At 44.0% G+C, this 25,526-nt stretch overlaps 4 protein-coding genes and 1 pseudogene across 8 annotated transcripts in view; 4 read left to right on the top strand and 1 right to left on the bottom strand.

Annotated features, from left to right (window-relative positions):
* LOC1273514 (UDP-glucosyltransferase 2) overlaps nucleotides 1–24,101 on the bottom strand; it is a 28,160-nt gene extending 4,059 nt beyond the window's left edge. Inside the window, exons 1-4 of one of the 5 annotated variants that reach the window (XM_061644438.1) lie at nucleotides 24,019–24,101; nucleotides 22,453–22,988; nucleotides 5,463–5,624; nucleotides 3,594–3,777 (exon numbers count right to left, since the gene is read on the bottom strand). In XM_061644438.1, the coding sequence (XP_061500422.1) occupies nucleotides 3,594–3,777; nucleotides 5,463–5,602 (324 nt within the window). In that variant the 5' untranslated portion in view covers nucleotides 5,603–5,624; nucleotides 22,453–22,988; nucleotides 24,019–24,101. Of the gene's footprint in view, nucleotides 1–3,593; nucleotides 3,778–5,462; nucleotides 5,625–22,452; nucleotides 23,073–23,802; nucleotides 23,996–24,018 lie in introns of those variants that run through there. The other 4 variants (XM_061644441.1, XM_061644437.1, XM_061644439.1 and 1 more) reach the window with 4 other exon arrangements.
* LOC5667518 (uncharacterized) lies at nucleotides 1,847–2,505 on the top strand. Its single transcript, XM_001688335.2, has 2 exons — nucleotides 1,847–2,113; nucleotides 2,211–2,505. The coding sequence occupies exons 1-2, from the start codon at nucleotides 1,957–1,959 to the stop codon at nucleotides 2,429–2,431; spliced, it is 378 nt and encodes a 125-aa protein (XP_001688387.2). The 5' UTR covers nucleotides 1,847–1,956; the 3' UTR covers nucleotides 2,432–2,505.
* LOC5667517 (trypsin inhibitor) lies at nucleotides 2,674–3,503 on the top strand. Its single transcript, XM_001688336.2, has 2 exons — nucleotides 2,674–2,861; nucleotides 2,937–3,503. Exons 1-2 carry the CDS (start codon nucleotides 2,747–2,749, stop codon nucleotides 3,146–3,148), a joined length of 327 nt encoding a protein of 108 aa, XP_001688388.2. The 5' UTR covers nucleotides 2,674–2,746; the 3' UTR covers nucleotides 3,149–3,503.
* On the top strand, nucleotides 7,421–11,844 carry LOC11175832 (uncharacterized; annotated as a pseudogene).
* Nucleotides 14,114–14,884, top strand: LOC1273516 (chymotrypsin inhibitor). Its single transcript, XM_312499.2, has 2 exons — nucleotides 14,114–14,270; nucleotides 14,358–14,884. The coding sequence occupies exons 1-2, from the start codon at nucleotides 14,162–14,164 to the stop codon at nucleotides 14,558–14,560; spliced, it is 312 nt and encodes a 103-aa protein (XP_312499.2). The 5' UTR covers nucleotides 14,114–14,161; the 3' UTR covers nucleotides 14,561–14,884.
* Nucleotides 24,102–25,526: the final 1,425 nt, after the last annotated feature.

Here is a 25,526-nt window from a genome sequence, read left to right as displayed (position 1 = left end):
AGACTGCAACACTTTAACAATCGTCACTAAGCAATTGGTTTTCCCGTCTTTTATATAAGATGCAATCGACACCAACTTCACCGTTCTGACGTCAAAATATGATCTTTTTCACACCCAGCATGTGAAAAAGTCAAAAGTTGCACCCTTCTGAATGCCGTATGCTAACACCCTTAAACCCACGGCTAAATCTAAATCCAAACATGGCTTAGCAGACAGGGTAAAAGGACAAAAAAGCAGTACACCTAACGAAGCACGCTGCCACACGCGCTCTACACTAACGAGCCTTTATGAAACAATGTTTTGTAGAGTGAAAAGCGCCGTGTTCAAGATCCACTTTGTAGGAATTGAACTCACGTGGCCAGAACACTACAGCGCACAGTGGAGCAGGATGGCATCGAGACACAACAAAACAACAACAACAAAAACGTAGAAAAACGAATCTCGTAACATAGTAACTCTGGTCAGCCGTAGCGGGCCATCCTACCAACGATGGCCTTAACCCTTCGTACGAGCTGACGGAGTTGTTTGCAAATCTCTCGGATCTAACTTTTCGCCGGCTTCAGAGTTCGAACGCTTTTTTTTGTCGAGTTACCCTTCGGTATTCACTTAACGATGGATGCTTGTGGCGATGATGAACGGGTGCGTTAAAGGGACCGGTTGGCCGACGTTCTATGATGGTACTCCGGGTTATGGGCGTGCGTGTGTGATAATCATTTTCTCAACCTCTTTCCCAATAACAGCCATCGTCGCCATTATCCTTATGAGACGGTTAGTTAGAGTTGAATAGATTATTAAAGCTAAGGTAGCACCGCAATTCAGGCGGTTCGAGCTCTTTGGCTGTGTAAAAAATCCCACAGCATTGTTTATTGATTTAATCTCAACGATCCCAATGCTTTATTATCGTTTTTTTACTAACTTAACACGATTATTTACAAGTCTAGATATTGTTATTATTGTAAAATCCTTACTAGAAAATTAATTAAAATGAAACGAATAAGAATTTACAGATTCATTCATTCATATTGTTGATATAAAGCTCATAGTTTGGCCAGATGATACGATGCATAGAAATATTACGATACTGTAATACTGTAATTAAGCCGGTCTCATGATACAGTCGACAACTCGTACGACTTAACAACATGCTCGTCATGAGTTCAAACTCCAACTAGACCGTGCCGCCATACGTAGGACTGACTATTCTGCTATGGGGGGTAATCCAAAAGTCACAGGCAGGCGTTGACCGACAATGGTTGTTGAGCCAAAAGAAGAAGAAGAGAATACTGTAATTACATTCAATAGTTTGGCCAAAGCTTGGATAAAGCAACGCAGAGAATCACGGTAGGAGAAGGTAGAACCTTTCCCAGGTCTTGAAGTTGGGAGTTACAATCTTGGACTGAATATCCTGAGGATCTATTGATATTCTGACCTATAGAAGAAGGATCCTCCTTCAAAGGTTGGTGTTGTCATAACGTGTCGTCGTACGATGGTGACGATGGTGACGATGGTGATAATGAAAATAATGAAGCTCGTAAAACAGATGGCAAACATTAGAGTGAAGTTCCTTGAGGTAATCAAAGGAATAGCATTCTTGTCATGTATCTCACTTGCTTTACCCGTATTGACTTATTTCAGAAGAATGTAGCTGGAGTTCTTCGAATCGTTCCGAAGTGAATGAAAACTCTCGAACTCAACCATACCTCCCATACGACACCATACCATACTGCAAACATACACAAGGGCGTTGAGAAATCGCTTCATCAAACTATATCTCAACACACACCCCACAGTGCAGCTTGTGCAATAGTTTCCTAGAATACGTTATGCTGGGATTCAATAAATAGAAGGGCGACCCTAGCGCACTCGAGAGGTGATGCACGACCGTTCTCGTTATCGCAGCATCGCGTTGTGTGGTAAAGCTGTGAAGTTGCACCCGTGAATCGGTATCCCAACGAGATGAAGCTCCCACTACTTTGCTGTGTTCCATTGCTAGCAGCGTTGCTAGTTTCCAGCACGACAGCTCAACACGCAGAAGATGCACTCAAACAAAGCTATGATGGTACCGAAAGTTCAGCCGTGCGTGAACAACCCGAGCAGCGTTGCGTTCCTACAAGTGAGTATCATTGCATATAGTGCCTCCCGTTACAATTGCTACCTAGTAACACGTTTATCGACACGCTACATTTCGTCACCTTCTTTTTGCATTCCAGAGGAATGTCCCCCCGATGAGGTGTTCAAATGCTGTGGACCCTGCTATCAGCTGAACTGTTACGGTACCGTGCTGGACTGTGCCGGACGTTGCTACGCCGAGTGCTACTGTGCCAGCGGCTTTGTCCGAGAGTACCCCGGCGGTCGCTGCATTCCCAAGCTGTTCTGCCAGCGGCCACCGCTGCCAATTCTTTCCGACTATGAGGACTTGCTCGTGAAATAAATCACACTTTCGCTAATAAATATAATGTGTCATCCAATATGGAGTCCCGGCGTTCCCGGAGTGCTTGAAACACATTTTCATTGCGTGTCCAATAACTGACCCACATTCATCATCAAGGCAGCGAGACGTTATCGTACGTGCAGACAGGTCGGGGTCTGGGCATCTTCGCCTTGGTTTGAACAGCTGAGCGCACCCGAGACAGGGTCACAGCCACTCAAAAAAAAAAGGGACTATAAAGACGCACGTACCATTCCCCAGAAGATTGGTAATTTGTTTCAGTTGTCAAAAACATCGGGTAGTGCGCAAAAACTTGCCATGAAATTCTTTGTCCTGCTGGGAGCGGCACTGCTGCTGGCTGCTGGCGCAGCATTGGCAGACAATTCGAACGAAACGTCCAGCGTAGAGTCGCAGGAAGTTAGTTGTCCTACAGGTAGGCCAATTCACGCTACAATCCTGTCGATATGATTTTAACTTCTTACTTTGCATTTACGCTCCAATTTGACAGAACCCTGTAAAGGGCAGTACGAGGAGTGGCGGTGCTGCGGCAAATGCCAGGAAGTGTGCTTTCAAAAGCAGCTCAAGTGCACCACGAAATGTACCAAGGGATGCTACTGTCTGGAGGGATTCGTCCGCCAGTACGCGGATGGCAAATGTATACCGAAGAAGCTGTGCCATCACTACTGGAGCAGAGCTTTTAGCAGCGGCGGTAAAAGATGAAAAGGAAGTCCATTCTGAGCTTTCAACGCGGAAGTTATTGGCTGATGGCTGGAACAACTTAAAGCCACTCAGCAGCATACAGTTTGCGTTTGCAATTCGCTTCACAATTACATTTGCTCCCATTTTTTTGGAGCCATCGCACCCCACCTCAAACAATGTCTATCATGGGAAGTACGAACTAATACTGTGGCTTGAAACGAATCTAAAATCTCCAGAAAAACTCGCCACTATCTCTTTGCTTGCCCAATTGCCCCGAAACAGCTTGAACAAGCAGACAACCTTTACAGACAACTTGTGTAAACTTTCTGGATTTTTCCCCCTGGTTGATTAGAATAGAAATGAGGTTGCCCACGAATGTTCAATGTGTGTGTGTGTTTTTTTTTGTAGCCGTAAAGATACTACCATATGCATTTAGACAATCCACCCTTACTACAAAAGCACTTACCTGCCAGGAAAATCGGAACACATCCCACAAGGACAGCGGCATATCACCACGCATCCGTGCACCGAGCAGATCCCAGTTCGTATAGTTGCGGATGTACTCAACCAGCCCGGACGGTGTGACCTCCTGCAGACCGTGCAGCGTAAAGTCGGCCGGAAACCCGTTCAGAAACGTTATATTATGACCGCTGTGGGGAAGGGGAAAGAAAAGAACATAAATGTGGATTAAAAATAGAGCATTTTGCCCGAGCACGAGCTACGATCGTTTGACATGAAGCGCTCGCTGAAACATGGCAAGGAAGCTACGGAATATGTTTATGCGAATAATTAACCAAAGCTATTTACTTGGACCGTTTATTTGTGGCTACCGATCGACTGTGATAACAGCGTAGTAGCTAAATTCAGCCATTTACTGCCGAAAATATTGCACTCCAAAGGTTGCGGATTTCTGTTTTGGTGTTTTGCGTTGTGTGAAACGCAAGGAAAGGCGGTTTGGCTGAAAAATGAATCCCAGTAGTGTAATGTTAATTTTGCACGACACGACACGGCATTGATTTCGAGGGAAGAAATCTGCTCCGATGACGCAAATGGAAGATTTAATCTATTTTCACCGATCGAACCCTTTCTATTTAACCAACGCTTAAAATATTGCTGCCTTATTACAAGAACCCATCAACCACGCTAGCGACATAGTCTTTGCAGGGTGGTTGTTATCGGAATTTGGTTGGTTTTAATTAGAATGTAAACATAATCGGGCCTGTATTATTTATGAGAAAATATGAACTTTCAAAGTGGAAGGGCTTCTTTGTTTCAATACTAGTTTGTATTAGTTTTTCTCACTCTTGCTTCTCTTGCTTGACAGAAAATTACAGCTGTAAGTAAGAACGTTGAAGGAGGTTTTGACATTTTATATTCCATAAAACGTTGAAGGTTTAGATCTGATCTGAACGTGTTATTCTATTACTTGTTTTTCGTTTTTGCTTAAATACTTTATACACAATTGATTTACTAATCTTAAATTATTTTGACCATTTTTTATGAACAAACTACCCCATTTTAAGAGTGACAAACCAACCATATTGCCCTGTAATATCTCATTCCAAACCACAAAAATAGGTATGATTTGAACGGAACTCTTTAATTGGTCATTTTGCTATAGCGTGTAATACTGTTACAACTCATTTTTGCCTTTAACATTGTATCACCACTGCCAGGGAAAGGCCGGAACAACAACAGCTTTATCCCCTGTATCCAAACGTTTGAAAATCGTATGCTAATTTAAAACTCTCCTAACGGTGAGCTACGCGTTCGTGGAATCCAGTAAGCTTGCCACACGGTACATGCAAGTTGTTTTTCCTTCTCGAGTTGGTTTTTTTTTTGGCTTTGTAAACGTGACTTAGTTTCCTGGTGCTGGGATTATGCAATTACGTGTTTTTTTACGTGTGACTGTAAAACCAGGGTCAGGATTAAACGATGCACGATAACGAAGCTGTGAGCGTGAAGCAGGTTAGTTTTTTTGTGCGTGTATTGTTGTGCTACTCATACACTGATCGTTAGCATGATCCATCCCGCTAACTGGCAGCTTTTCAATTAGCCATGATTCTTCGGCCGATTGTCAGGTTGTTCCGCATGTAAAGGGTGCTGCCACAACAACAAAAAAACGTAACCCACAATGCACCGAGTGACGATACTTAATTCCATCAGTGACAGAGCATGTCCATGGTGTACAAGGCGCCCGCGAGTGCACCTGATCCTGCTAATCCAATTCCTGGCGCATGTGGGAAGAGGAACCGGCTAAATTCTGTCTATAACGGACGAACATACGTCCGGTAACAATGAGAACCACTGCCGCGCTGTTCGTTAGACTACTTACCGTGGGATGAGACCCTTGGCCAGTTCCAAAAACGGGATCTTGTGCGATTTGGTACCACCCATCGTGATCATGAGAATGTCGGCCCCCGAGCAGCAGGATGCGGCCAGCAGTCCCGCCAGCAGCAGGATCCGCAGTGTCATGGCGTTCGGTGCTGGATGATGGCTGGCAGGAAGGAATAGAAGAAAAAAATAAGAGAAAACAGATGCGATTTAAAAACGTCGGTCACAGTTTTAATTGGAATCTGACACAAGTGTCACAGGCGAACAAGGGTAAGGAAGGCACACGGGGAAAAGTACATTTTAATGGCGAACAGAATTTCTGATGTAATGTTCTGCAACTGTCCAAACAACCAACGATACCGTCACTTCAAACGAACTGCACCGGATTGTATCTGTACAGCTACTGATCCGTTATGCAATGAAAAAGGGAGCAGCAGTACACACCGATTGGCTTTGAATAATTATTCATCAAAAGCGTTTGGTTAATTAATCAGTTGAAGTAACGTCAAATTAAAAATATTAACAGCACAAAGATTTAGAACAATTGTTCAAACTACAATTACTGCATGCTTTACATTATTTTAAACGCCGTCAGTTACCTTGCAAACTGCCATCATTTACTGTGTTTACTCTGCGTAATATAAAATGATTAATATAATTTGACTACAAAAAAAAACACCTCAAAGAACACGTTGGCAGAAATGTAATCGAAATCAGATTATACCTCAAACCATTGTATTTATTGCAATCATGTATGATTTTCTAAATCTATGTTGCGTGTCGGTCAACAACGCTCGCTCATTATTGTGATTGTCGCAGCAAACTTCCTACTATCGAGAACAAATTATTTTTAATACCCGGTAAGCACTATGCTTTAGGTACGTTCAGCGCTGTAGTTGTAGCTGTGGCGTTTGGGTGCCATTAGACCATCAAACGTAGACGCGTTGACTGCCCTGAATACTGTACGAACTCAATGAACTTGACCAATAATATCTACAGCTTTCCAGCCAATGTCTTTTTTGCACAATTGTGTAAACGCGTCTGATAAGGCTCAGCATCCTATTTTTCATTGATTCAGAATTATAAAATCTAAGAAGCAAATGGCTTCATATTCCTAAAATCCAAAAGTTTGTTTTCTGTCATTATAAGATATTTATTCTACAACATGTATCAAGAGCAAGACCTTTATCTGTTGTGGTTATCATGTTTCGTGGCAGCCTGGGCTGTAGAGCCTAAAGCCCACATACCAACTGTGTCAATGTTGGCATCGCGGAACGTCCCATAATTTTCGGCGAATCCTACTTAATGAAACGTCGATGCTACTTAGGCCTTACTTAAAATTATTCAGGTATAATAATGCACTTCTCCTACACCAATACCTACATCTTGCTTTCACCGATGGAAGTAGCCCCCTGATTATAGCCATAATGTCCCAGGGGTTTGCTCATTTCCTCACAACTGGACCGATTGACATTGGCCCTCAACCGAGAGCTACATTTAAGTTCACGGTTGGTTGGTTTCGGCGACGAGTTCAACTGAAGCTCAACTATCGGCGCGGTGACGAGCTGGTGGTATGTTCAATGATCCAATAAATTACAATTTGCACACTAAAGACATTTTAACTACTTTGGCAAAACAAACATTTGCTCTTCGAAATTGAACCTAACCATATTTCTCATGCTTACTGATGCTTACTTCTACCAATTCAACCAATTCTTAATGTTACATTTCCGAGTCGAGCAACGCAACAGTGCCCCATCGGATCTGTATCCGACTAGACAAATATTGAACCTCGCTTGCCGAGCAATTTCAAAGGCCTGAAAAGAAAACATAACATCTCCGAACCCTCAAAGTAGGAAGGAAAACAAAACATTCCTCAGAATTTCGTATTTACAGCTTTCCGCCGATTGCTCAGTTGCGCACGGCTAGGGCATGAGCTTTTGGGTATAAAACGCAGACAAGGAGCGATACGGATCCACTTCCAGTACCAGCCCAGAAATGAAGCTTTTGCTAGTGTTTTCCGTTCTGTTGTTTATCGGCAGCCTGGAGGCGAGTCGCTGCGTCCATCGTACGTATAGTGCTGTTGGGGGCCCAATTTGAACTGCAACATTCACGATTACGTTGTTCGTTACATTTGCAGGCCGGTGTCCCAAGAATGAAGTGTATTCCTGCTGTGCTCCCTGTCCGCAGAAGGCGTGCATCTCGGAGGCCGTCAAATGCCAGACGTCCTGCTTGCCCGGTTGCGTCTGCAAAAAGGGGTTCGTAAGAGAAACGCAGTTCGGCAACTGCGTTCCAGTGGACACGTGCGGCATGTAACCGAGCCGCTACGGTAAACGTCTAGCAAGCAGCAACGATGTGTCAACAGTGGAGTATAATTGTAAAATATAGTATAACTATTCCCTACACACTTTTATCTATCTGACCCTGCTGCATTTGAGGACCCTGCCAAGATAGACTTTTGAATGCGCAGCAAATGAAAGAACTTGTAGTTTGTGCTGAAATACGGCTGAAATTGTGCTGGACAAATTGAGCGCTATTCACATTTACGCCATTTTCAAGAATCTGACTTCAACTATACAACGTTCTACAAATAGCTATGACGGTAAAACATTCTACTTCATCTCATTTTTTGCGTTCGTATTAATTGTTGTGAATGCCGGAGAAGAGCATTTGGAATATAAAAACCGTACAGACATGACACTGATTAGTCTCAATCAATCAAATCGAAGTTGGTGCTACTGTTTATTCAAACGCTGTTGTACGCTGGCTATCTAGAAGCTTCTCGCTGCCGTCCAAGTGCACACTGTATAGTTTTTCCGACATGCTCCTTCCCTTGCTTAATGTTTTCCTTCCTTCGTTCTCACACGAGCAATTCGAACTGTTCAGCTGCTGTGCACCCTGCCCGGAAAGGACCTGCAATCCAACGACTACCAAGTGTGCTGCTGGCTGTACGTCCGGCTGCGTCTGTAAGAAGGGTTTCGTGCGAGAAACGGAATTCGGCAAATGCATCCCGCTTCGACTGTGTCCTCGGTCAGCGAAGCCGGCATAATAAGCGCTCGGCGTGGAATGCTGTTATAAATTCTGGTTCATTAATCTACATTCCGGGCTTGGTAAAAGTAATCGATTTTTCGTTACTTCCCAGCGTCATGGCCAAGTGTGCGGGATGTTAAATTCTATGGAAAACCATAATCGGTTGTTTCTGGTTCGGTAAATTTAGTACGTTCATCATGCTACCGTGTAAAAAAAACTATTCCATTAATGGAGCGTTTTACGATTTCAACTAGCTTTTTCGATATTAACTTTGATAATTGATGGCAAAAGTTTAATTGTTGAAAGTATGTCAATCAAATTTATTTATTTTTGCATACCTGAAAGTGCTACAAACTGCTCAAAATAATGTTTTGCAATTTATTGAATTTATTACACAATGGAATTCTGTTCATTTGAATGTCTGGTTGTGATAATGAGTTGTGGAAGTTGTATACAAACATACAAAGGAAATAAAAAAAAACGACAACAATATTGCGAAGTACAATTGTTACATGTAGACTGTTGCCCAAATATCCAAACATGGTGAAACGCAACTGTCAATTCAGTACGGAAATTGCAACCCGACCGACCGACCCCAGACATATGACTCTAGATAGTCGAAGTCTTTACAGAGAGAGTAAGCCTCTGATTATGCTGTTTCAAACAAGCGTTTGAACAACATAGGAGGATACATCCCCTCTCGGAAGAAGAAGAAGAAGAAGACCGACTAACGTTTCGCGCAAACAGGCTACAAACTTCATTTTTCTAGTTTAATACGTAAAATATGCCAATGATTGAATGAAGACTGTTTCCTGGAACAAAATGTGGTAAAATTGTTCGAATCGTAGCGAATGGTTCACCATTCAGCTAAACTTCTATTTCTACCAATTTCCAATGAAACTGTGGTTGGTTTCGGTTTGTTGAATTGAGAGTGCGGTATTGGGGTTTCTGCATTAAAACTAACGAACGAATTTTAAAGCCAATGTTCGAGGCAAACGTTTGCTTTCCAGCGGTTTAATCACCATTGTGAAAATGATGGGGAGTTTTTGTTACAGCTGCGACAAAACATACTGTTATCGTTTCTCTTCATTTTTCCATAAGAATATATCTACATATTTTGTGTAACGATAGTGAGTGAGAAAGAAAGACAGAGGGAGATAAAAAGAAAGGGAAAGCAAGCAAGCTAAAACCAAACCAAATGCAAGAAATCACCATTTTTCTCAAACACCATGCGATATCCTTTCGATTCACCAGTGTGAAATGTTCTGTTTTGAACGTTCAGCTCAACGTTGGTATGTAAATGAACTGTCGATAGCAGCTATATCAAAGGCTGCACGCTTGGGGAGCTGTAGTTTTCTCACGAGAATACCTTCCTGGCCACGGGTTTGGCATACGCTTCCCCATCGGCTCCAAACCAGGCTGAATGGGATGCACTGGTATGAATAAAAGTGTTAAGTTCCTTCACGGAGAACCTCGAAGGGAGGAATTGATTTTAGCACACAAGGAAAGCAATGACACATACACACACACGTATTCATGATGGGTAGTGAGCTCGGTAAAGAAATCCAGACTAGCATTGCTTTTTCCCAGTCGCAATAAAGCACCTTGGATAAAGTTGGTTTTGTCTCTGACACAAAGTTTGTTCTGCAACTAAAATATTCATCTACTATTATTCTCCATCGATAAGGTTGGTGCCTGCTTGTATGTAAAAGTCCGGCAAAGCCATTCCCATTCGTCGCCACTCGAATATACTTGCGAATGCTGAACATGCAACTAGCTGAAAGAACGATCTCCATTAAAGTCTGGAGTCGATCGTCCAGCTCGTTCGGTAAAAATCTGTTGCAAATGACAGACTTACGTGCTGAATTTTCCCTTCCCCGCAATCGTCACCCGCACACGCTTTGGAACATATTGCGCCATTCCAAAAGCAAACAGACATCGATTACCGATTTGCTCAGCTGAAGTGTGAATCTGCTCCGGGCGTGTGTGTGCGCTGTGTTCGGTTTGACAATCGATACTGTACGGTTACTGTATTGCTCCGAACCGATTGTGTCCTCCAGCATCAGCATCGCTTCAGCGCATCCGTCTGCCGAGATGAATTGGAGCATCGTTCTAATAGTTGCTGCCGGGTGCAGTATCTGTGCTGCTCAAACCACCGTAAAACACTACCCGACCGGTGTAAACGCTACCCGGCACGGAACGACCGGTGGAAACGCTACCCATCACGGAACGACCGGTGTATTTGTTACCCGGCATAGCACGACCGGCAGCAGCGTGCGGCCCTCGAAAGGATTAATTCCGGTAGCTCCCGGAGCCAAGTGTCCCATAAGTGAGTATAAGGTAGAGTGGTGGAGATGCGGAATGTTACAATTGTAATCTGTTGCATCTGTTTTATTGTCGTCGGTTCTCCTTTCCCATCGCAGCTACATGTGGACGGAATGAGGCACTGCAAGCGTGCGGAACATGCAACCAGATAACCTGCTCCGGAATCTCCACGGAAGTGTGCCAACGATCGTGCTACTGCGGTTGCCAGTGCCGACGGGGTTACGTACGGGTGACGAAGAATGGACCATGCGTTCTACCGAAGCAGTGCCCGCGGCTGCCAGCAGTGTAACGACACATTCAGCTCCAGCAAGGGTTATTAATCCACGGCTTATTGATTGAAATTGTACACACCATCAGCATGTAGCGAAGGTGTCATAAGATGGGATGATAGAATACGAAGAACATATACAATAACATACAGAACATTGAAATCGAACTCCTTCCTGTTTACACTGTGTACAACACATTGTGATGCAATTCAATCATTTTGTGCGCAAGAGTTGTATCGTGCAATCTTCCAAATTTGTGATGCGTGTCGATAAACGCAACTAGAACGAAGATCAGATTGTTACGTTCGGGATGTTAGAGAGCCGAAATAATTGTTTTAAAATGACTTTAAAATCATACCTGCTTCCGTTCAAAATAGCCATTTTTTCAGTTTAATTATGATGCAATTGTTGCCAAAAAAAGTTTACAAAACTGCTAGAATGTTTTGTCTCTAATGGTGGACGGCTCCCTTTTGCTATTGGTTTCTAAATGATCCTGTACGTAGAATTAAGCTTGGCCAATTCGATTCATTTTCATGAACGTGAATTTACTAGTTCTTTCATTTAGGACCAGGACGTTCTGCATTTCGACGAAAAACGAGTTCTTTTTGTGAACGTCATACCTGGTCATACGGTTCACGTTCATTTTTGTGAAATGAGCTGCCTGGCGTAAGCTCTTCATTTTGACGGGTAGAACTTCTTTTTATGAACAACTCAGTACATTATGATTTATAAATAAACGATGAACATTTATTACATGAACGTAGGTTGTTCGTTTTTTAGAATAAACGAAACAAATCGCTGAGTTCTAGTTCTTGGGGAACACCTCTACGGTAGAATTCACTTCCTATAAAGTGTTCCAAAATTATGGTTACCCCTGCAAATCACTGTATCATTTCATAAGTTTTATTATTCCATATTTTCTTGTTACAATTAAAAAAAAATCTAAAAATATTAGATAGTACCTTTAACGGTATACAATTCTATGTATTCTAATATGCAGCTTAATTTTAAACACACACATACATGCAATGAAGGTTTTTATTAGTGAATAGCAATACTAAACCAACTTGTGCAAAATTTGTTTTCGTCTTTCCTCGTGTGGGGATTGCTGTGCGAAAATGCTAGCTTTTGCAAGTATGGGACGGCTGATTCAATATTTACGCGCAACACCGCAGGAACATTTCAAAGCTATACCTAGAATTCGGTTATTGCGTTTGCGCCAAAGCTTTAACCGAAGGTTTAATTTAAAAGTTTACCAGGGTATGTGGCCATACTATTTTCTCTGCCGTTCGAAAAACATTAAACCAATGTTGTGATTCGTATCACATACATGTTTATTCGATTTTTTTTTCCAGGGGTATTGTAAATGACAGCGCCACATGCCTTGATCAACGGTTTCAATTTTTTCAGAATTGTTTTTTTTTGTGAATTCAGCAAAATCAAAAAGAAAGCACTGTGGAAAAATCATATGCTTCATATTTTAAATATGCTGGCTCTACGTAAATACTCATTTTTCCATCACAGTGAACAAAGTATCAAAATATATCGGCGATTACATTGCAACTACAAAAGCTGTTTGTAGCGTTTCTATTTGTGCACGTGCTGCGCTTCTAGACAAATGTTTTGAAAAGCTGAAAAACAATTCGTTGCGCCTCGTATCGTCATTGAACGGCAGCTCACTGCAGCACTGAAGTTGTGACGAGTATCACATGAGTTAGTTTAACGTTTGTGCAATTAAATATTGTTGTCTATTTTTATCGCACGTTTAAAGCAATACGCTACTGAATATATGCGAATAATTTAATTGGAGTTTATTTTAATTCACAATACTTATAGCGACTGCAACAGAGCAGTTAACGCGATTGGATGTTTTGAAAGGAATCAGATGCATCTACTTTACTGTAATTTTAAAATGAATAAACTCATCCCATTGCCGGTTCGATTCAAACACAAACATGCTAAAGTTCATTTCACCAAACCATACACTAAACGAATTGCCATTAGCTGCGAGCTTTTCAGCAGACAAACAAAACGCTTTCACTGGCGCATTGACGCGAACGTCGCCGAGAAGCCGAGAAGGGAAGAAGCAAACATTGCCGATTGGGTTGCGCCATGTAGCGCAAACCAGCCGGTACCGGCACACATGGTGCAAACAGGTGGACAAGCGGGATGTGCGGCAACCGGTGGGCACAAACACCCGAAACCATTGCATAACACGATCGCGGTCATACGCCGTAATTCATGATCCTCGCGCGCAATGCAATCGGGCCGGGGCTGGGCCTGGCTGCTTGCTACGCTGTACCACTTTCCTCTTGACCAAGAAACGGTTTTCATGAACGGTTGACCCGCTCGGTGCATGCAATTAGCCGACCTGAGATGTGTGTTTTATTTTTTAATGAATTTCAGGTCAGCCTCTTGGACCGTGGACCGTGGCGCCCGATCGAGAATGCTTATCTTGATCTCGTTTTTTTTTTTATTTCTTTTCGCATGCCCCATCGCTTTGCCGGCGTTGAGGTGCAATTAATTTGGGTGAAGCAAACCAAATGCATGAAAAGAGCTTTTGTTGGGGTTTTCCTTTTTTTCGATTGCGTGTACTTTTAGCAGGAAAAAAACGAAGCTTTTGACATTCCTCTGCGTCTGACACGTGATTGCGCAAACGACAGCGCTTCGGGCGACGCATTCCATCGCAACTATTTTTAAAAGTACCGTTCTTTTTTGAGTGTTTTTTCTCCTCTAGCTTCGATATGTGCACTAGCTTTGCAAAACGGAAAGAAATAATTCGTTTTCACTGAAGAGCAGCCATCGCAAATGCATTCGACTATTGGCACTAACACGTCCTGTCTGACATTTTCCCTATTTTGTGCCTTCTCGTCATCCCAACAACGCAACGCTTTCACGGCAATGACATATTTTTTTTAGGAAAGGATTTGTATGTACCTCTGCACCATTTTGCACCATATATTTCCTTCTATTTGCACAATTGTTCTACCGGGTTGGCGCCCAACACACCGATGAGCCGCGTGGCGCTAAAAAAAGGTCATCAATTTTCCTGCTGCTGTCGAGCGTGTTGTACACGATGAGATACGTAATCACTGTGCTGCTGCTGCTTTTCACACTGTGTCCGTTCGCTTTAGCGAAACGATCGTTCAGTCTTCTATCATCCGATCCCTGTCTGGAGAAGCGAAGTAAGTGTTTTATAAAAAGGGGTCGTTGTCGCTTCTAAAGCCACGCGTTTAACGCTTGTTTCATTTTTGTACACACGCTTACTACAGCATGCGGCAAGAACGAGGAGTTCGTCTGCTGTGGACCCTGCGTCGAGCCAACCTGCTCCAAACCGGAGCCCGATGCCGACTGTACCAACGTCTGCGTCGCGGGCTGCTTCTGTAAGAAGAACTACGTACGGCGCGCCATCGGTGGATCGTGCATCTGGGCGAAAAAATGTTCCAAGCGTATACAGACGACCAAAAAACCATAACATTGTTTCCTCTCTGCCCAGCGAATGTTCTAGTTAGTGAGCTCACAGGTTGTAGCGATACTGTCGCATAGTTAGATCGGCGAAAGCAAACCCTTGAACGTAGGTGTGCGGTGGGTCATTTGTTTGATTCGTTACAGCCAACGTCATTGGCCGTAGATCCAATCGAGAGCAATAATTGAATTCGTGGCGAAGTGCAAACGGCAATTTATTCGCTTACTTTTACTGCTCGGTTGCAAAGGTCACAAACGGATGATAAATGGTGTAGTAAATAGCGCTTGAATAAATCACTCTAAGTTAAGGTGTATAGTTAGGGCTGAAAATGAATCCATTTTAATTTTAATTTATCAAAGGCAATACGGACGCAAGTTGATCGATTGGTATCTTTTATATTTAGTTTGAAAAGCTCTCCAGTAGATCGCAACGAGCAGAGAGTAGCAAAACCATAACATCCTATTCCTCCAATGATCATCTATTCAACATTCAGGAGATGATACAAATAATGAAACAAAGCGAACTGTCGTAAATATTTGGACTTCAAATGTGCAATTTTCCATCGGGGTGCTTCGTACGCCCTCCGTTCGGCCTGAGCCTTCGTGTTTCTAAAGGCGTTTTAAAATCTCTACGTCCAATCTTATGTTTTAAGGACTCACTTTTGATGTCACGCATTCCGAACATTTTGCAAAGATTTCAGAAGCATTTTTCCCAGATAAAAAGCAGTAAAAGCCAATTCTCCTCTCTGGAGATGTTGTTCACCACGGCTCACTCGAAACGCAATCTGTTACATGCGGTGAATGAAAAATTACACGACGCAATTGTTTCACGGGGGGAGCAACAACAGCAACAACAAAACATCAATATCTCCCTAGCACTACACACCGGGGAATAGTATCTTCAGGTGGCGTAACCAGTGTGTGTGTGTGTGCGTGTAGGTATAACCTTGATTCATGCAAATCATGGCACAATTGCTGCAAATCACTCTTCGCCATGCCATGGGAATTGGCCGGGGAAATTGAAAAACGTGTGTGGAAATTCGTAACCGGAAGTGTGAGAAGCTACCGTCCTGTCAACACTGTGCTCGCAGGAAATACGAAAATTTAAGCGAAGAGGAAAACTTCTACATGCTTTGCATACAGCAATGGGGGGGGGAAATGCAAAGGAACTAAACGCACTTAAAGCTTCCAGGGTCGAGCGCATCAGGCTCCGTGCTTGTGAACGCTAAAATGCTTTCAAAATAAGGCCCATACATTTATTGCAGCATCACAGTTTGTTGGCCTCTGTTGATCTCTGTTCTAAAGCGTTTGTCACGGCTCGTTCTAAAAATCCGCCCCCGAGCCGTACCCGTCAAGCCCACCACCGCAAGCCGGCTGACCTAGTGGCCGACTGGAGGATCGCCTTTGAATTGTGAACACCATGTTGCCATTGCTGCAGTAGGAATTAGGGCCACACAGAGCGGGTGACATTTGTGAGCCCGACCGCTTTGTGATAAACGCGAACGAACGCGTGCAAAAATGAAACAAACCCGCCCAAAGCGTTAGGTGCTACGGGCGCTCTAGCAATGACAAAACACCAACTATGCACTTTCTGATGGTTGACACCCGGGCAGGGATGAAAGGAAAGGACGAAGAATGGCATGGCGAATTTAGCCGTGGGACAGTTTGTTTGCATCGCTGCCCTCTGCAAATATGAATGCCTGTCAGGAAGAGCAATAAAAAGAAAGGAAACTAAGCCAACACAGAAAACGCTGGAACGCTGGAAGGATGACGATAAAATGGAAACCATTCTGACATCGTTCGCGAGTTGCCAGGACCTCTCCAGTAGCGATAAAAGCTTGAATCACGTCAAAACATGTTTGTGGGTTTTTGTTTTTTGTTTTTCCTTTTTGCTTTCCTTGCCATCATCCACCCATCTACCACCCATCAGGAGCCGTAGCTCGTGCGTTAGAGAGTACAGCATGGTTCAACCGTTTCTCTGCAGGCGCAAATACTAACGCTTGGCTACAATATGTGCATAATTGTGTTCTAAAACTATGCACAAAAACACAATATGGCAAAAAAACAACCGGAAGAACGCACCACCATCCCATGGGAAATCGCCGTGGGGTGCGTTGGCACATTTTGACAAGCGGGAAAGGCACATATGTGTGTTTGCTGGTGCGTGAGCTTTCGTGTGCCACTGGCATCAAGCGTTCCCGCTCTGTTGACCTTGTCTCAAGGTCCCTTCCCACTACGGATGCGGGTTAATGCACTCTGGTACGCTCGAACGCTGGCCCGGCTCTGCGTCGATCGCCCTTCGCGAGTGCAGTGTTTCGGGTTTGATTAATTCTTCAGCAAAAGTTTCGCACAACCATGCACTTGTGTGTGTGTGAGTGTGGTGCACGATGGTGCACTTTTAACAACGCTGGAAGCTGGCGAGCGTTGTTGGGACTTGTGCGCGCGCGTCAAAAGTTTACACCCCTGAGAGGAAGTGGAGGTTGGTGTATTCAAGTTTGCACTTAGCTTCTGATAATACCAACGGACCCGGTTCCCCTAGAACGTGCAGCGCTTTCGGTTGCAGTTCCATTCACTCGACAATTGAAGGTTAGCATGTCATTGGTACACGTTAACAAGAATTGAAGGTAAAGAGTATCTTTGAGTTGTTTTGGAAAAGATACATTTTAATGCTTTACTTCGAAAGAGATGTATTTTGTTTTACAAAACTTGCTGTAGCATTAACGAACTTTACCCTTCATCAGGATTGTTTTTATTCGGGCAAAAGGGATATTGTACTTCCTACTATTCTTCCTCTACATGTTTTGGTCGTTTGTTTTCCATTCATTATGCTTTACATTGTTTAAGTGTGGATTCCATCAAAACTAGTACAGAATAGCCATTCACTAATAATATTGCATACCTTCAGGCGCTTTGCAAGGACGAGCGCAGGGACATTAACCTAACCTGTTCACTTTTGGTGCATGATTGGTCAGATTAAAGGACAAGCTTCACTGCATATGTGTTTGGCATGTACCTACTTATAAAAGATGTTATTTATTATCGATTCTTTGTGATTGACACAGCTGCAATCAAAGATTGAACACCCGATTCCTTCCTGTGTTGCGTTTGAATAGTTGATCCACAAAAAATTAAAAAAAAATTAAATACATTTAGCTACAGCGCTCAACTGTACTACGTCAGAGCTCTTAAAGCGGAGTCAAAAGTGTAATTGCTCGATGTTCAAATTGGATGTGCCTACACTGAATATAATATTAAACACATCCAAGCCGATGTGAAGGTTATTTTGGTTATTTTAATCTGTTTACGATAATAGTCAACCTTCCAAATCGCTCTGCTAGGAAGCTTCCTCGTTAGCGTGTGATGATGAGTCACGGTGTCGGGTTTCAAAAACATATTTTAGCATTACCTTGAAATTTGGCAGCCCGCACATGGATACACAAAAAGACACCTCCGCACGGATGCTGCGCGCGAAGGTAAAGCGTTCGATGGAAGGAAGAAAGCCGAAGCTGCTGCGACCCGGTCGAGCACGGCACTAGGTCGGGCGTAAAAATTGAGTCACACATTTTTAAAACTCACCCTGACCCAAACATACACAATGCGCTAGAGATCACTTATGCGTACAAAGCGTACGCCGACCGTATCCACAAACGTCTCACTCACAAATTAGACACATTGTGACACGCCCCACTAGAGTTGTACCGTGCCATGTTCCATGTCAGGCTCGCGTCATCCCATCCTCATACATCTGGCAGCAAAATGCATGGCCTGCGGGGGCTGCGAAAGCGACCAAAGAAAAAGAAAGAAAGAAAAAAGCAAGCGCACACGCAAAGCTTACAAAAATAGCAACAACAGCATAAAAAGGAAAGAAAGTAGCGAATCCGTAAACATCGCGACAGTAATGTACGGCATGTGCGAACGACACACACACACACACACACACCATGGTTACGCAACACACTGTATGATTGACTGTGTGTCTGTCTGCCTGGCCGGGCCGGGCCGGGCCGGAACGATCTTGCTGCCGGGCCGGGCTAAAGTGTGTCTGCAAAATTTAACCCCCTCCCTCTCAAAAACGGTTTCAGAAGAAAGGGGCGCAGAAGACGCGGAGTGGAAAGTGGTTAAACGGGAATGAAGCAACTGCACGGCTGAACCGGGGCACAGGGAAGGGTAAGTAAGACGACAGTGAGGGTGAAACCGGGGGAAAGGTGGAAGCATGGGAAGTAAAAGCTTTGGCGAGCGTCGCAAAAACGAGACGCTCGATCACGTGGGGACTGGTGCTTATCCTTGACCTGAATGTGGGCCTAGCGGTGCGCTGTGCTTTTCCTCGTTCGGCCATTTCGGGCAGTTGCGTCGTGTGTGTGTGTGTGTGGGGGGTTTTTTTTCTTTAAATTAATTTTTGTTTGTGCACTTCTTTGTTTTGCTTCTTCTTTTTTTGTTGTTGTTTCGCCTGCCGGTCCTTATGACCTTGAGGCGGCCGAAGATCAGCCACTTCTTGTTATGGGTGGGTCGTTTTTCCATCTGACACACCTTTTGCGCGACAACAGGCTGCGCTCGGTACCCCTCACTGTTCCCACGCAGCTTGTTACGTGTTTTGTGTGTTTCGATTTTGTTTTTCGAGCGTACCCCAACCGGAGATGGGGAATTTCCAGGCAAAATCTGCCACGTACGGTGCATCAACACTGCTCTGTAGCATGTATGTAAGGTTTTTGTACTTTAAATTCAAAGTGTTTTTTGTGCTCTCGACACATATCTATTTCGTTTTACATTGACAGTTTGATGTGAGTGTTTTAAAGCAATTGTAAAAACTGATCGAAGCTTTGGAAAATTTAATATTTTTTAGAACTTAAATGTAGGTACAAAATATGTTATACAATTACACAATTAAATGTTATAATACAATAAAACTAATGATATTACTATTACAAACATTGTAATAAAATACGTATAAGGACATAAAAACGTAAGATAAAGAGTACGCAAAAGTGTGAGAGAGAGAAAGAGCTAAAGAAATCGAAATTCAATCCTTCAATCAATCCGTTCAATATTACAACCTAGGATTTATACTCATTTCATAATCCATTTCTACCGATCCATCCAAACGACACAGATTTTATTTCACAAAAGCGACCTTTAATTTATGAACCTTTTTTTTTTGTTATTTTATTCATAACCGTCCCGCACTGCAAAGCGCGTCTATTTTGAATAGGAGAAAGCTGCACCCTTATCTGCATTTTTCAAACGTATCAACGGCATACGCCGGCGACCACCGCAGCAGAGCGACGCCCACTGCCGGTGAATGGCATTCAATTTCTAATCGAGGCACGCTTGACAACGTTCCCGTCCGAAACTTCCCAGTCCGGTCGATCGACGGTGACTGAAGGGTCGTGGATATACGGTGTGGTAAAGGGTGGGGTTCGATCACGGTTCGCCCCACGGCACACGGAGGATGAGCAAGGAAATGTTTTCCAAACCCCCCCCCCCCCCCCCCCAACGCCTATCGCACCGTACGAGCGGAATGCGCAGTATGTGAAATGGGGTTTTGTTTAAAATGGAATAGTTTGTTTATCCTTCTACCGGTGACGCCAAACGGGGATGGCCTTACCACAATGCGCAAAAAGTGTGGAGAGCGCAAAATCGATTAACGATCTGCTCCAAGTCGGCAAGGGAAGCAACAACCTTCATCCCCGGGGGCCGCCATAATCTTCGCTTGGGTCGTTTTGGGAGTTTATTAATTGCACAAACCCATCTCTGTTCGCGGCAGATACGGGGGAGGCAAGCTTGACAGGCAGGCAGACAGGGTAAAACCATTATGCCGGGGTTGGGGCACATTTAGCCAAACCGAAGCTGAGCCAAAACAAAGCACTCCATTGGATCAAGGGGGGGGGGGGGACAAAAAGTACGTTTCGATCCCTTTCGCGGGTGTGTGAAATGTGCCATTAAAGCCATGTTAGATTTTTGCACGCTTCACCTTCGATGAACGATGGCGGGAGGGATAAAGATGGTGACCAATTTCCGAATTGATGGATGGCGCTTTGGATACGCTGGTCGCATTTTAAACAATTGTAATGTACTACCAACGCCCTCCACACACACACACACGCAAACTAGTTTCGTCTCTTTTTCTCCTGCTCTGGTTAGTGAAGGTTGCTTATGCTACGCCGTTGGGGCGTAATTGGTTGGAACCGACCGCACAATCATTGGTGTAATTAGTGTTTCCTGTCTTTTTTGTGTGTTGTTGCAATTTTCCTACAAATGTTTGGGTAGGAACATTTGGTACACAGGGTTGATCACCCTTTCTGCATGTTTTTACTACATGATGCAAGTGTTATAATAGAAGTCGAGCAATACATTCTTACCGTTTGCATGATATTGTCAAAATTATGCTATTTCCCTTTAGTTTTGTTCTCGTTTTACTTCTACCGATTGGTTCTTTTTTATAATCTTATTATAATCTTGGTTATAAAGTTATTTATTATTATTATTATTAGTATTATTATTAGTATTATTATTATTATTATTATTATTATTATTATTATTATTATTATTATTATTATTATTATTATTATTATTATTATTATTATTATTAACCTTCAAGCAAATGATATCGATATATCATGAAGATTATTAAAAAGACACTCTAATCCAATGTTCCAAAACAACATTACATTCAGGACAATAATCGTGATAAGCAATGCATAACTGTTCTAATTTAGCCAGCGTATCTTCATTACTTCGGCATCATCAAACAATAATAATTATTTAAATAAATAATGTTAAAAATTTATTGTTATATTTCTTCCACTGCTAATGATTTCCACTATCTGTTGCACGTTTTTTGATGTGATGAACAAAAATAATATCATGCATTATAGTTCGCTTCCAAACAATGCCACAAAACTGATGTAACATTAGTACAGTATGCCCTCCATTGTTTTACGATCGAAAAATAAAAAAAAAATGGTTTAGTATGGCGTAGGAGAAAAAAAACGAAAAACAACCCCCATTAAACATTACGTTCAAAGTAACCGAATAGCTCCAAACATTTCATTTCGTTGCACTCCTGCTTTTCTGCTCTCTTTCTGAGGTACATGAAACGAGATGCGAGTGGCAGGCGTCATGAGGAAAAACGTAAACACCTTTTATTCGGTTCGATTGATCATTTATCGAACGGTAGCCGTTCGAGATGTAGCTTACAAGAAGAAGGCATCCCCAATGTCCCACCACAGCAACATCAAACGCTGGGCAAACCCATCAGCGAACCGAAACCCCAAGTGCAACGTACCCCAAAATCAATCAAAAGCGAACCGGTAAGCACACGCCTGGGCACGCTTATGCTGCTGCTTTGGGTAGGAGGTTTGATGGGGTTTTCTGACCTACCCAACACCCGCCGGCTTGAGCCACACATCAGCATCGGTGTAAGAAACTGTGCCATTTCATCTGCAGACGATTCAGCAAGACGCGAAGTCGAGATGCAGACGAGATGCAGAGCGGCTGGGTGATTGGGCCAACCCCCGCGGTACAACGATCGAAAGTGTGCATGCATGTGCAATTACACAACAGCCGTCGTCGTCCGGGGGCAGTGGGACAATCCAGCCAGTGCCGGTGCCAAAGCTTATGCAGACGAGCATTGTCGAGCTCAACAAAACAAGGAGGACGAGCATAAAAGAAGCCACGGCTGTGGGGGCCTTTTGCCCATCGATGACGGCGATGATGATGATGATGAAAGATTAAGTAACGCCGTAATGTGAGTAACTCTCACGTCGACGGGCGTTTGGTGCGCCCGTGCGCGAACGCATCCCCCAGTCGTGCTTTAGCGCGACTACCGTGAAGCGCGACTGTGTGCACACGTGCCCCGGCCCCGTACCGTAGTGGTGATTGTGAAAAATCATTAAAAGTACTTACCTTTCAATTGATTGTGGTCAACGAGCCGCGCGACGCGTGACGCGCCGATCTGCCGCTGCTGCTCACTGGCTGCGGCTTCGGTTGCGCCAGACCAGAGGGCCGACCAGAAGGGCGTAAAATTCGTGTGGCGCGTACAGCTTCTGGCTTGGTTGGTTTGGGTTGGTTCGCAACCGCCGGAGCCGGCCGTCCCGTTTCCCTTCCTTCCGCCGCTTCGCCCGCGAACGGTGGCAACGTTTTGCAAATCTCGCACCTTCCGCACCGCACCTCCGCGACAAGAGCGCAGGGACAACGCAAAACAAACACGAAAACCACCAAACAAACGCGCGCGCTTGAACGGAAAGTGAGAGTTTTTGCTTGCGCGTGGACCGGGAGCTCCTAACGGAGATTTGTTTCTTTTTGCTGTTGTTGCTTTGCTACAGCACAGCTTCTTACGCGATTCACCAATTCACACCACGAACCACCGGCAACCACGATGGAGTGAAATGAAGAAAGATGGGCGAGATTTAGGCGGGGAGACGATTGTGTTTGCTAGTGGGCTATGGGGAGCAAAATGATTACCGAAGGTGTTATCAAACATACATTCACACCCACACACACACACAAACACACACACATGCACGCTAAAATTGGCAAAAATCGAAAAATAATAAGATAAATAACCTTAAACTAGATTGAGTTTTGCCTTTGGCTACAAAATGGTCTGCAACATAGTTTGAATCGTGCTCCGGTTGCTCGTGCGTTTGTCACACACAAGCACGCTTAGACCTGTGAACTTAAACGTGAAAAACCTTTTACAAATTCACTTATTCACACACACACACACGCGTTCCCCAAACCCGCTCAAGTCGTGGATTAGACGCTCCAAACCCGATCCGGTCACTTTCCCCCTCGAAACGATCGCTACTTCCGGTGTGGAAGGGTAGACCGTGAGGTAGACTTTTGTTTTCTGCGCTTATCCCAAACACCCTAGTAGGGGAAGGTTTGCTGCTGGCAAAGGGTCTGCACTGGAGCTTCGATGTTTTGGGGGAGCTGTGGGCCGATCACAAGACACGTAAGACGCTTCGACAAGGCACACGATCAGGACGCAACCGGGACCCAAACGCGGGTTTCACTTGGCAAAATTTGTGCACACTCACACACACACCGCGCTTTTTGATGAAAGAAAAACAACAACCTACTGCCATCGAGAAAGTGTTTAAGGTAGCGAGCAAGAATGTGCGATGAAAGGATAGACCGATCCGAGACACAAGACGAAAAGTGGTATTGTTTTAATTGAATTTAACGTTTATATTTTAACAACAAACACATTATCACAACACACACACGCAGACAGACAGTAAGCACACTTACAAATTAAGCGCCAAGTCTTGGGCGAATTATCTTGGGCCTTGGGCAGCAGTTTCGTGACTAAAGCAGCTTCCCCCCCATTGAAAGCTCTCCCAACTGCAGAGCAACGAGCGCACCGGGAGCACAAACAAACATAAACAACTACAACTGACAGGATCAAAGGCTAGTGTGTGTGTGTATGTGTGTGTGTGTGTGTGTGTTTGGATTGGAAAGTGGTACCGAAACGAACGGCGAGCAGCGAACGACCAAACAGCGCCAGCCAGCAGTTACGTCCGCAATCGGTCGCGGTACGATCGAAACTGAAAGCGCACCAGCAGCGGGTTTGCTGCGGCTGAGGTTTACCGCGAACGACCGCTACCATCTCGAACGAAAGGGAATGGGAAAGAAAGGCAGGGGGAGGGGGGATAGAGGATTGAGGTAAGCCACTGGCCAGGCCGGATCGGAGAAGGGAAGGCCGTCCGAATGCAGATGGCGATGATGATGATGATGATGATGATGATAGTGTCTGATCGTGATGCCGATCACTGACCACGGGGGAAGGTGTGCGTATACACATGAGCGCGCCGCCAATGCGTACAAGGCGGTGCATGCGCTTTGCATGCGCCACCAAAACACACACACACGCATATGTTTCCCTATCATCGTAACATATAAATCCACCACTACCTTCCTCTACTGCCCCCCCCCCCCCCCCTTCCCGGCAGGAACCAGGAAGCAAACGATCGGTGTCGCGCCACACCATACCCCACGGGGTTGAAAGTCGTTTCCTTCCCTTTCTTTCCCATAAACAAAAAAAAAAAAACCGGTGGAAAAACCACGCCAAACAAAAGCGCATAGAAACGCACGAACAAACCTGTCCCACCGCGTGGGTTTAGTTTTCGGTCACCCCGTTTTCGATGGAAAGGTGGGCCAGGCCGACGATCATTCGATCCCGGGAGTCCATGCAACCCAAGAACAACTACGTTCACACTCAGCAGCTTCCGCGCTTGCCTGCAACAGAGGTAAGCAGCGGCTGTCAGCAGATGCAGAGAAGGAAAGATGCGAGGCATCCTTAATGATGATCTCACGCCACGTGGTGTGCGAACACGGTGCGAAGCGCGTTGCTTAATCGACCATGGCAAAAAAAAACCGGCATAGACGGGTACGGGGAAAGCAGCGACAAACAGTTTTGTTTTCGAGTAAATGACATCATTCTAGCGTGCGCAGAAAACATGTTGGGACGTTGGGGAAGGTGCTTTGCTAATTAGTTATTTGGTTTGTTTTGTTGCGGGTTTGGTTTGTTCGTTTTACCTACAGCTTTTGTCGAACCTGCTTGACATTTTGCTGATCAATATTGTCTTTTTAAATTTTATATGTTGGCTGTGAATTTTATCATTTTTAGTTTGTGTTTTATTCTTTTCAATTTCTTTTTATTTCTTTTTTGATGATAATGATGATGATGAAGGAGTATATTTTTTATAATAGTCTTTCTTTTTGTTTCTTATTCTTTTATTTTTGTTCTTTTACATTTTTTCTTGTTTTCATACGTTTGCTTTAGCTCTTCTTTTTTTCTCTATATGCTTGTTGTTGTCTTTCAGTGGACATGTTAACGAGCTTGGTTTTTATTATTTCACTTCGTACGTAGCAAAGTTATTTACCTTTTTTTTGTGTTTTCTACTTTCATGTTTCATAATCAGTTTCAAACTGCACAAACACACGCTCCAATGTCCCAATGACCTTTTGTGCAG

This window comes from Anopheles gambiae, chromosome 2, assembly GCF_943734735.2.
Source record: "Anopheles gambiae chromosome 2, idAnoGambNW_F1_1, whole genome shotgun sequence".
Taxonomy (NCBI): Eukaryota; Metazoa; Arthropoda; class Insecta; order Diptera; family Culicidae; genus Anopheles; species Anopheles gambiae.
The sequence above is the reverse complement of the archived record's forward strand: the minus strand, read 5'-3'. Positions and strand labels throughout refer to the sequence as shown.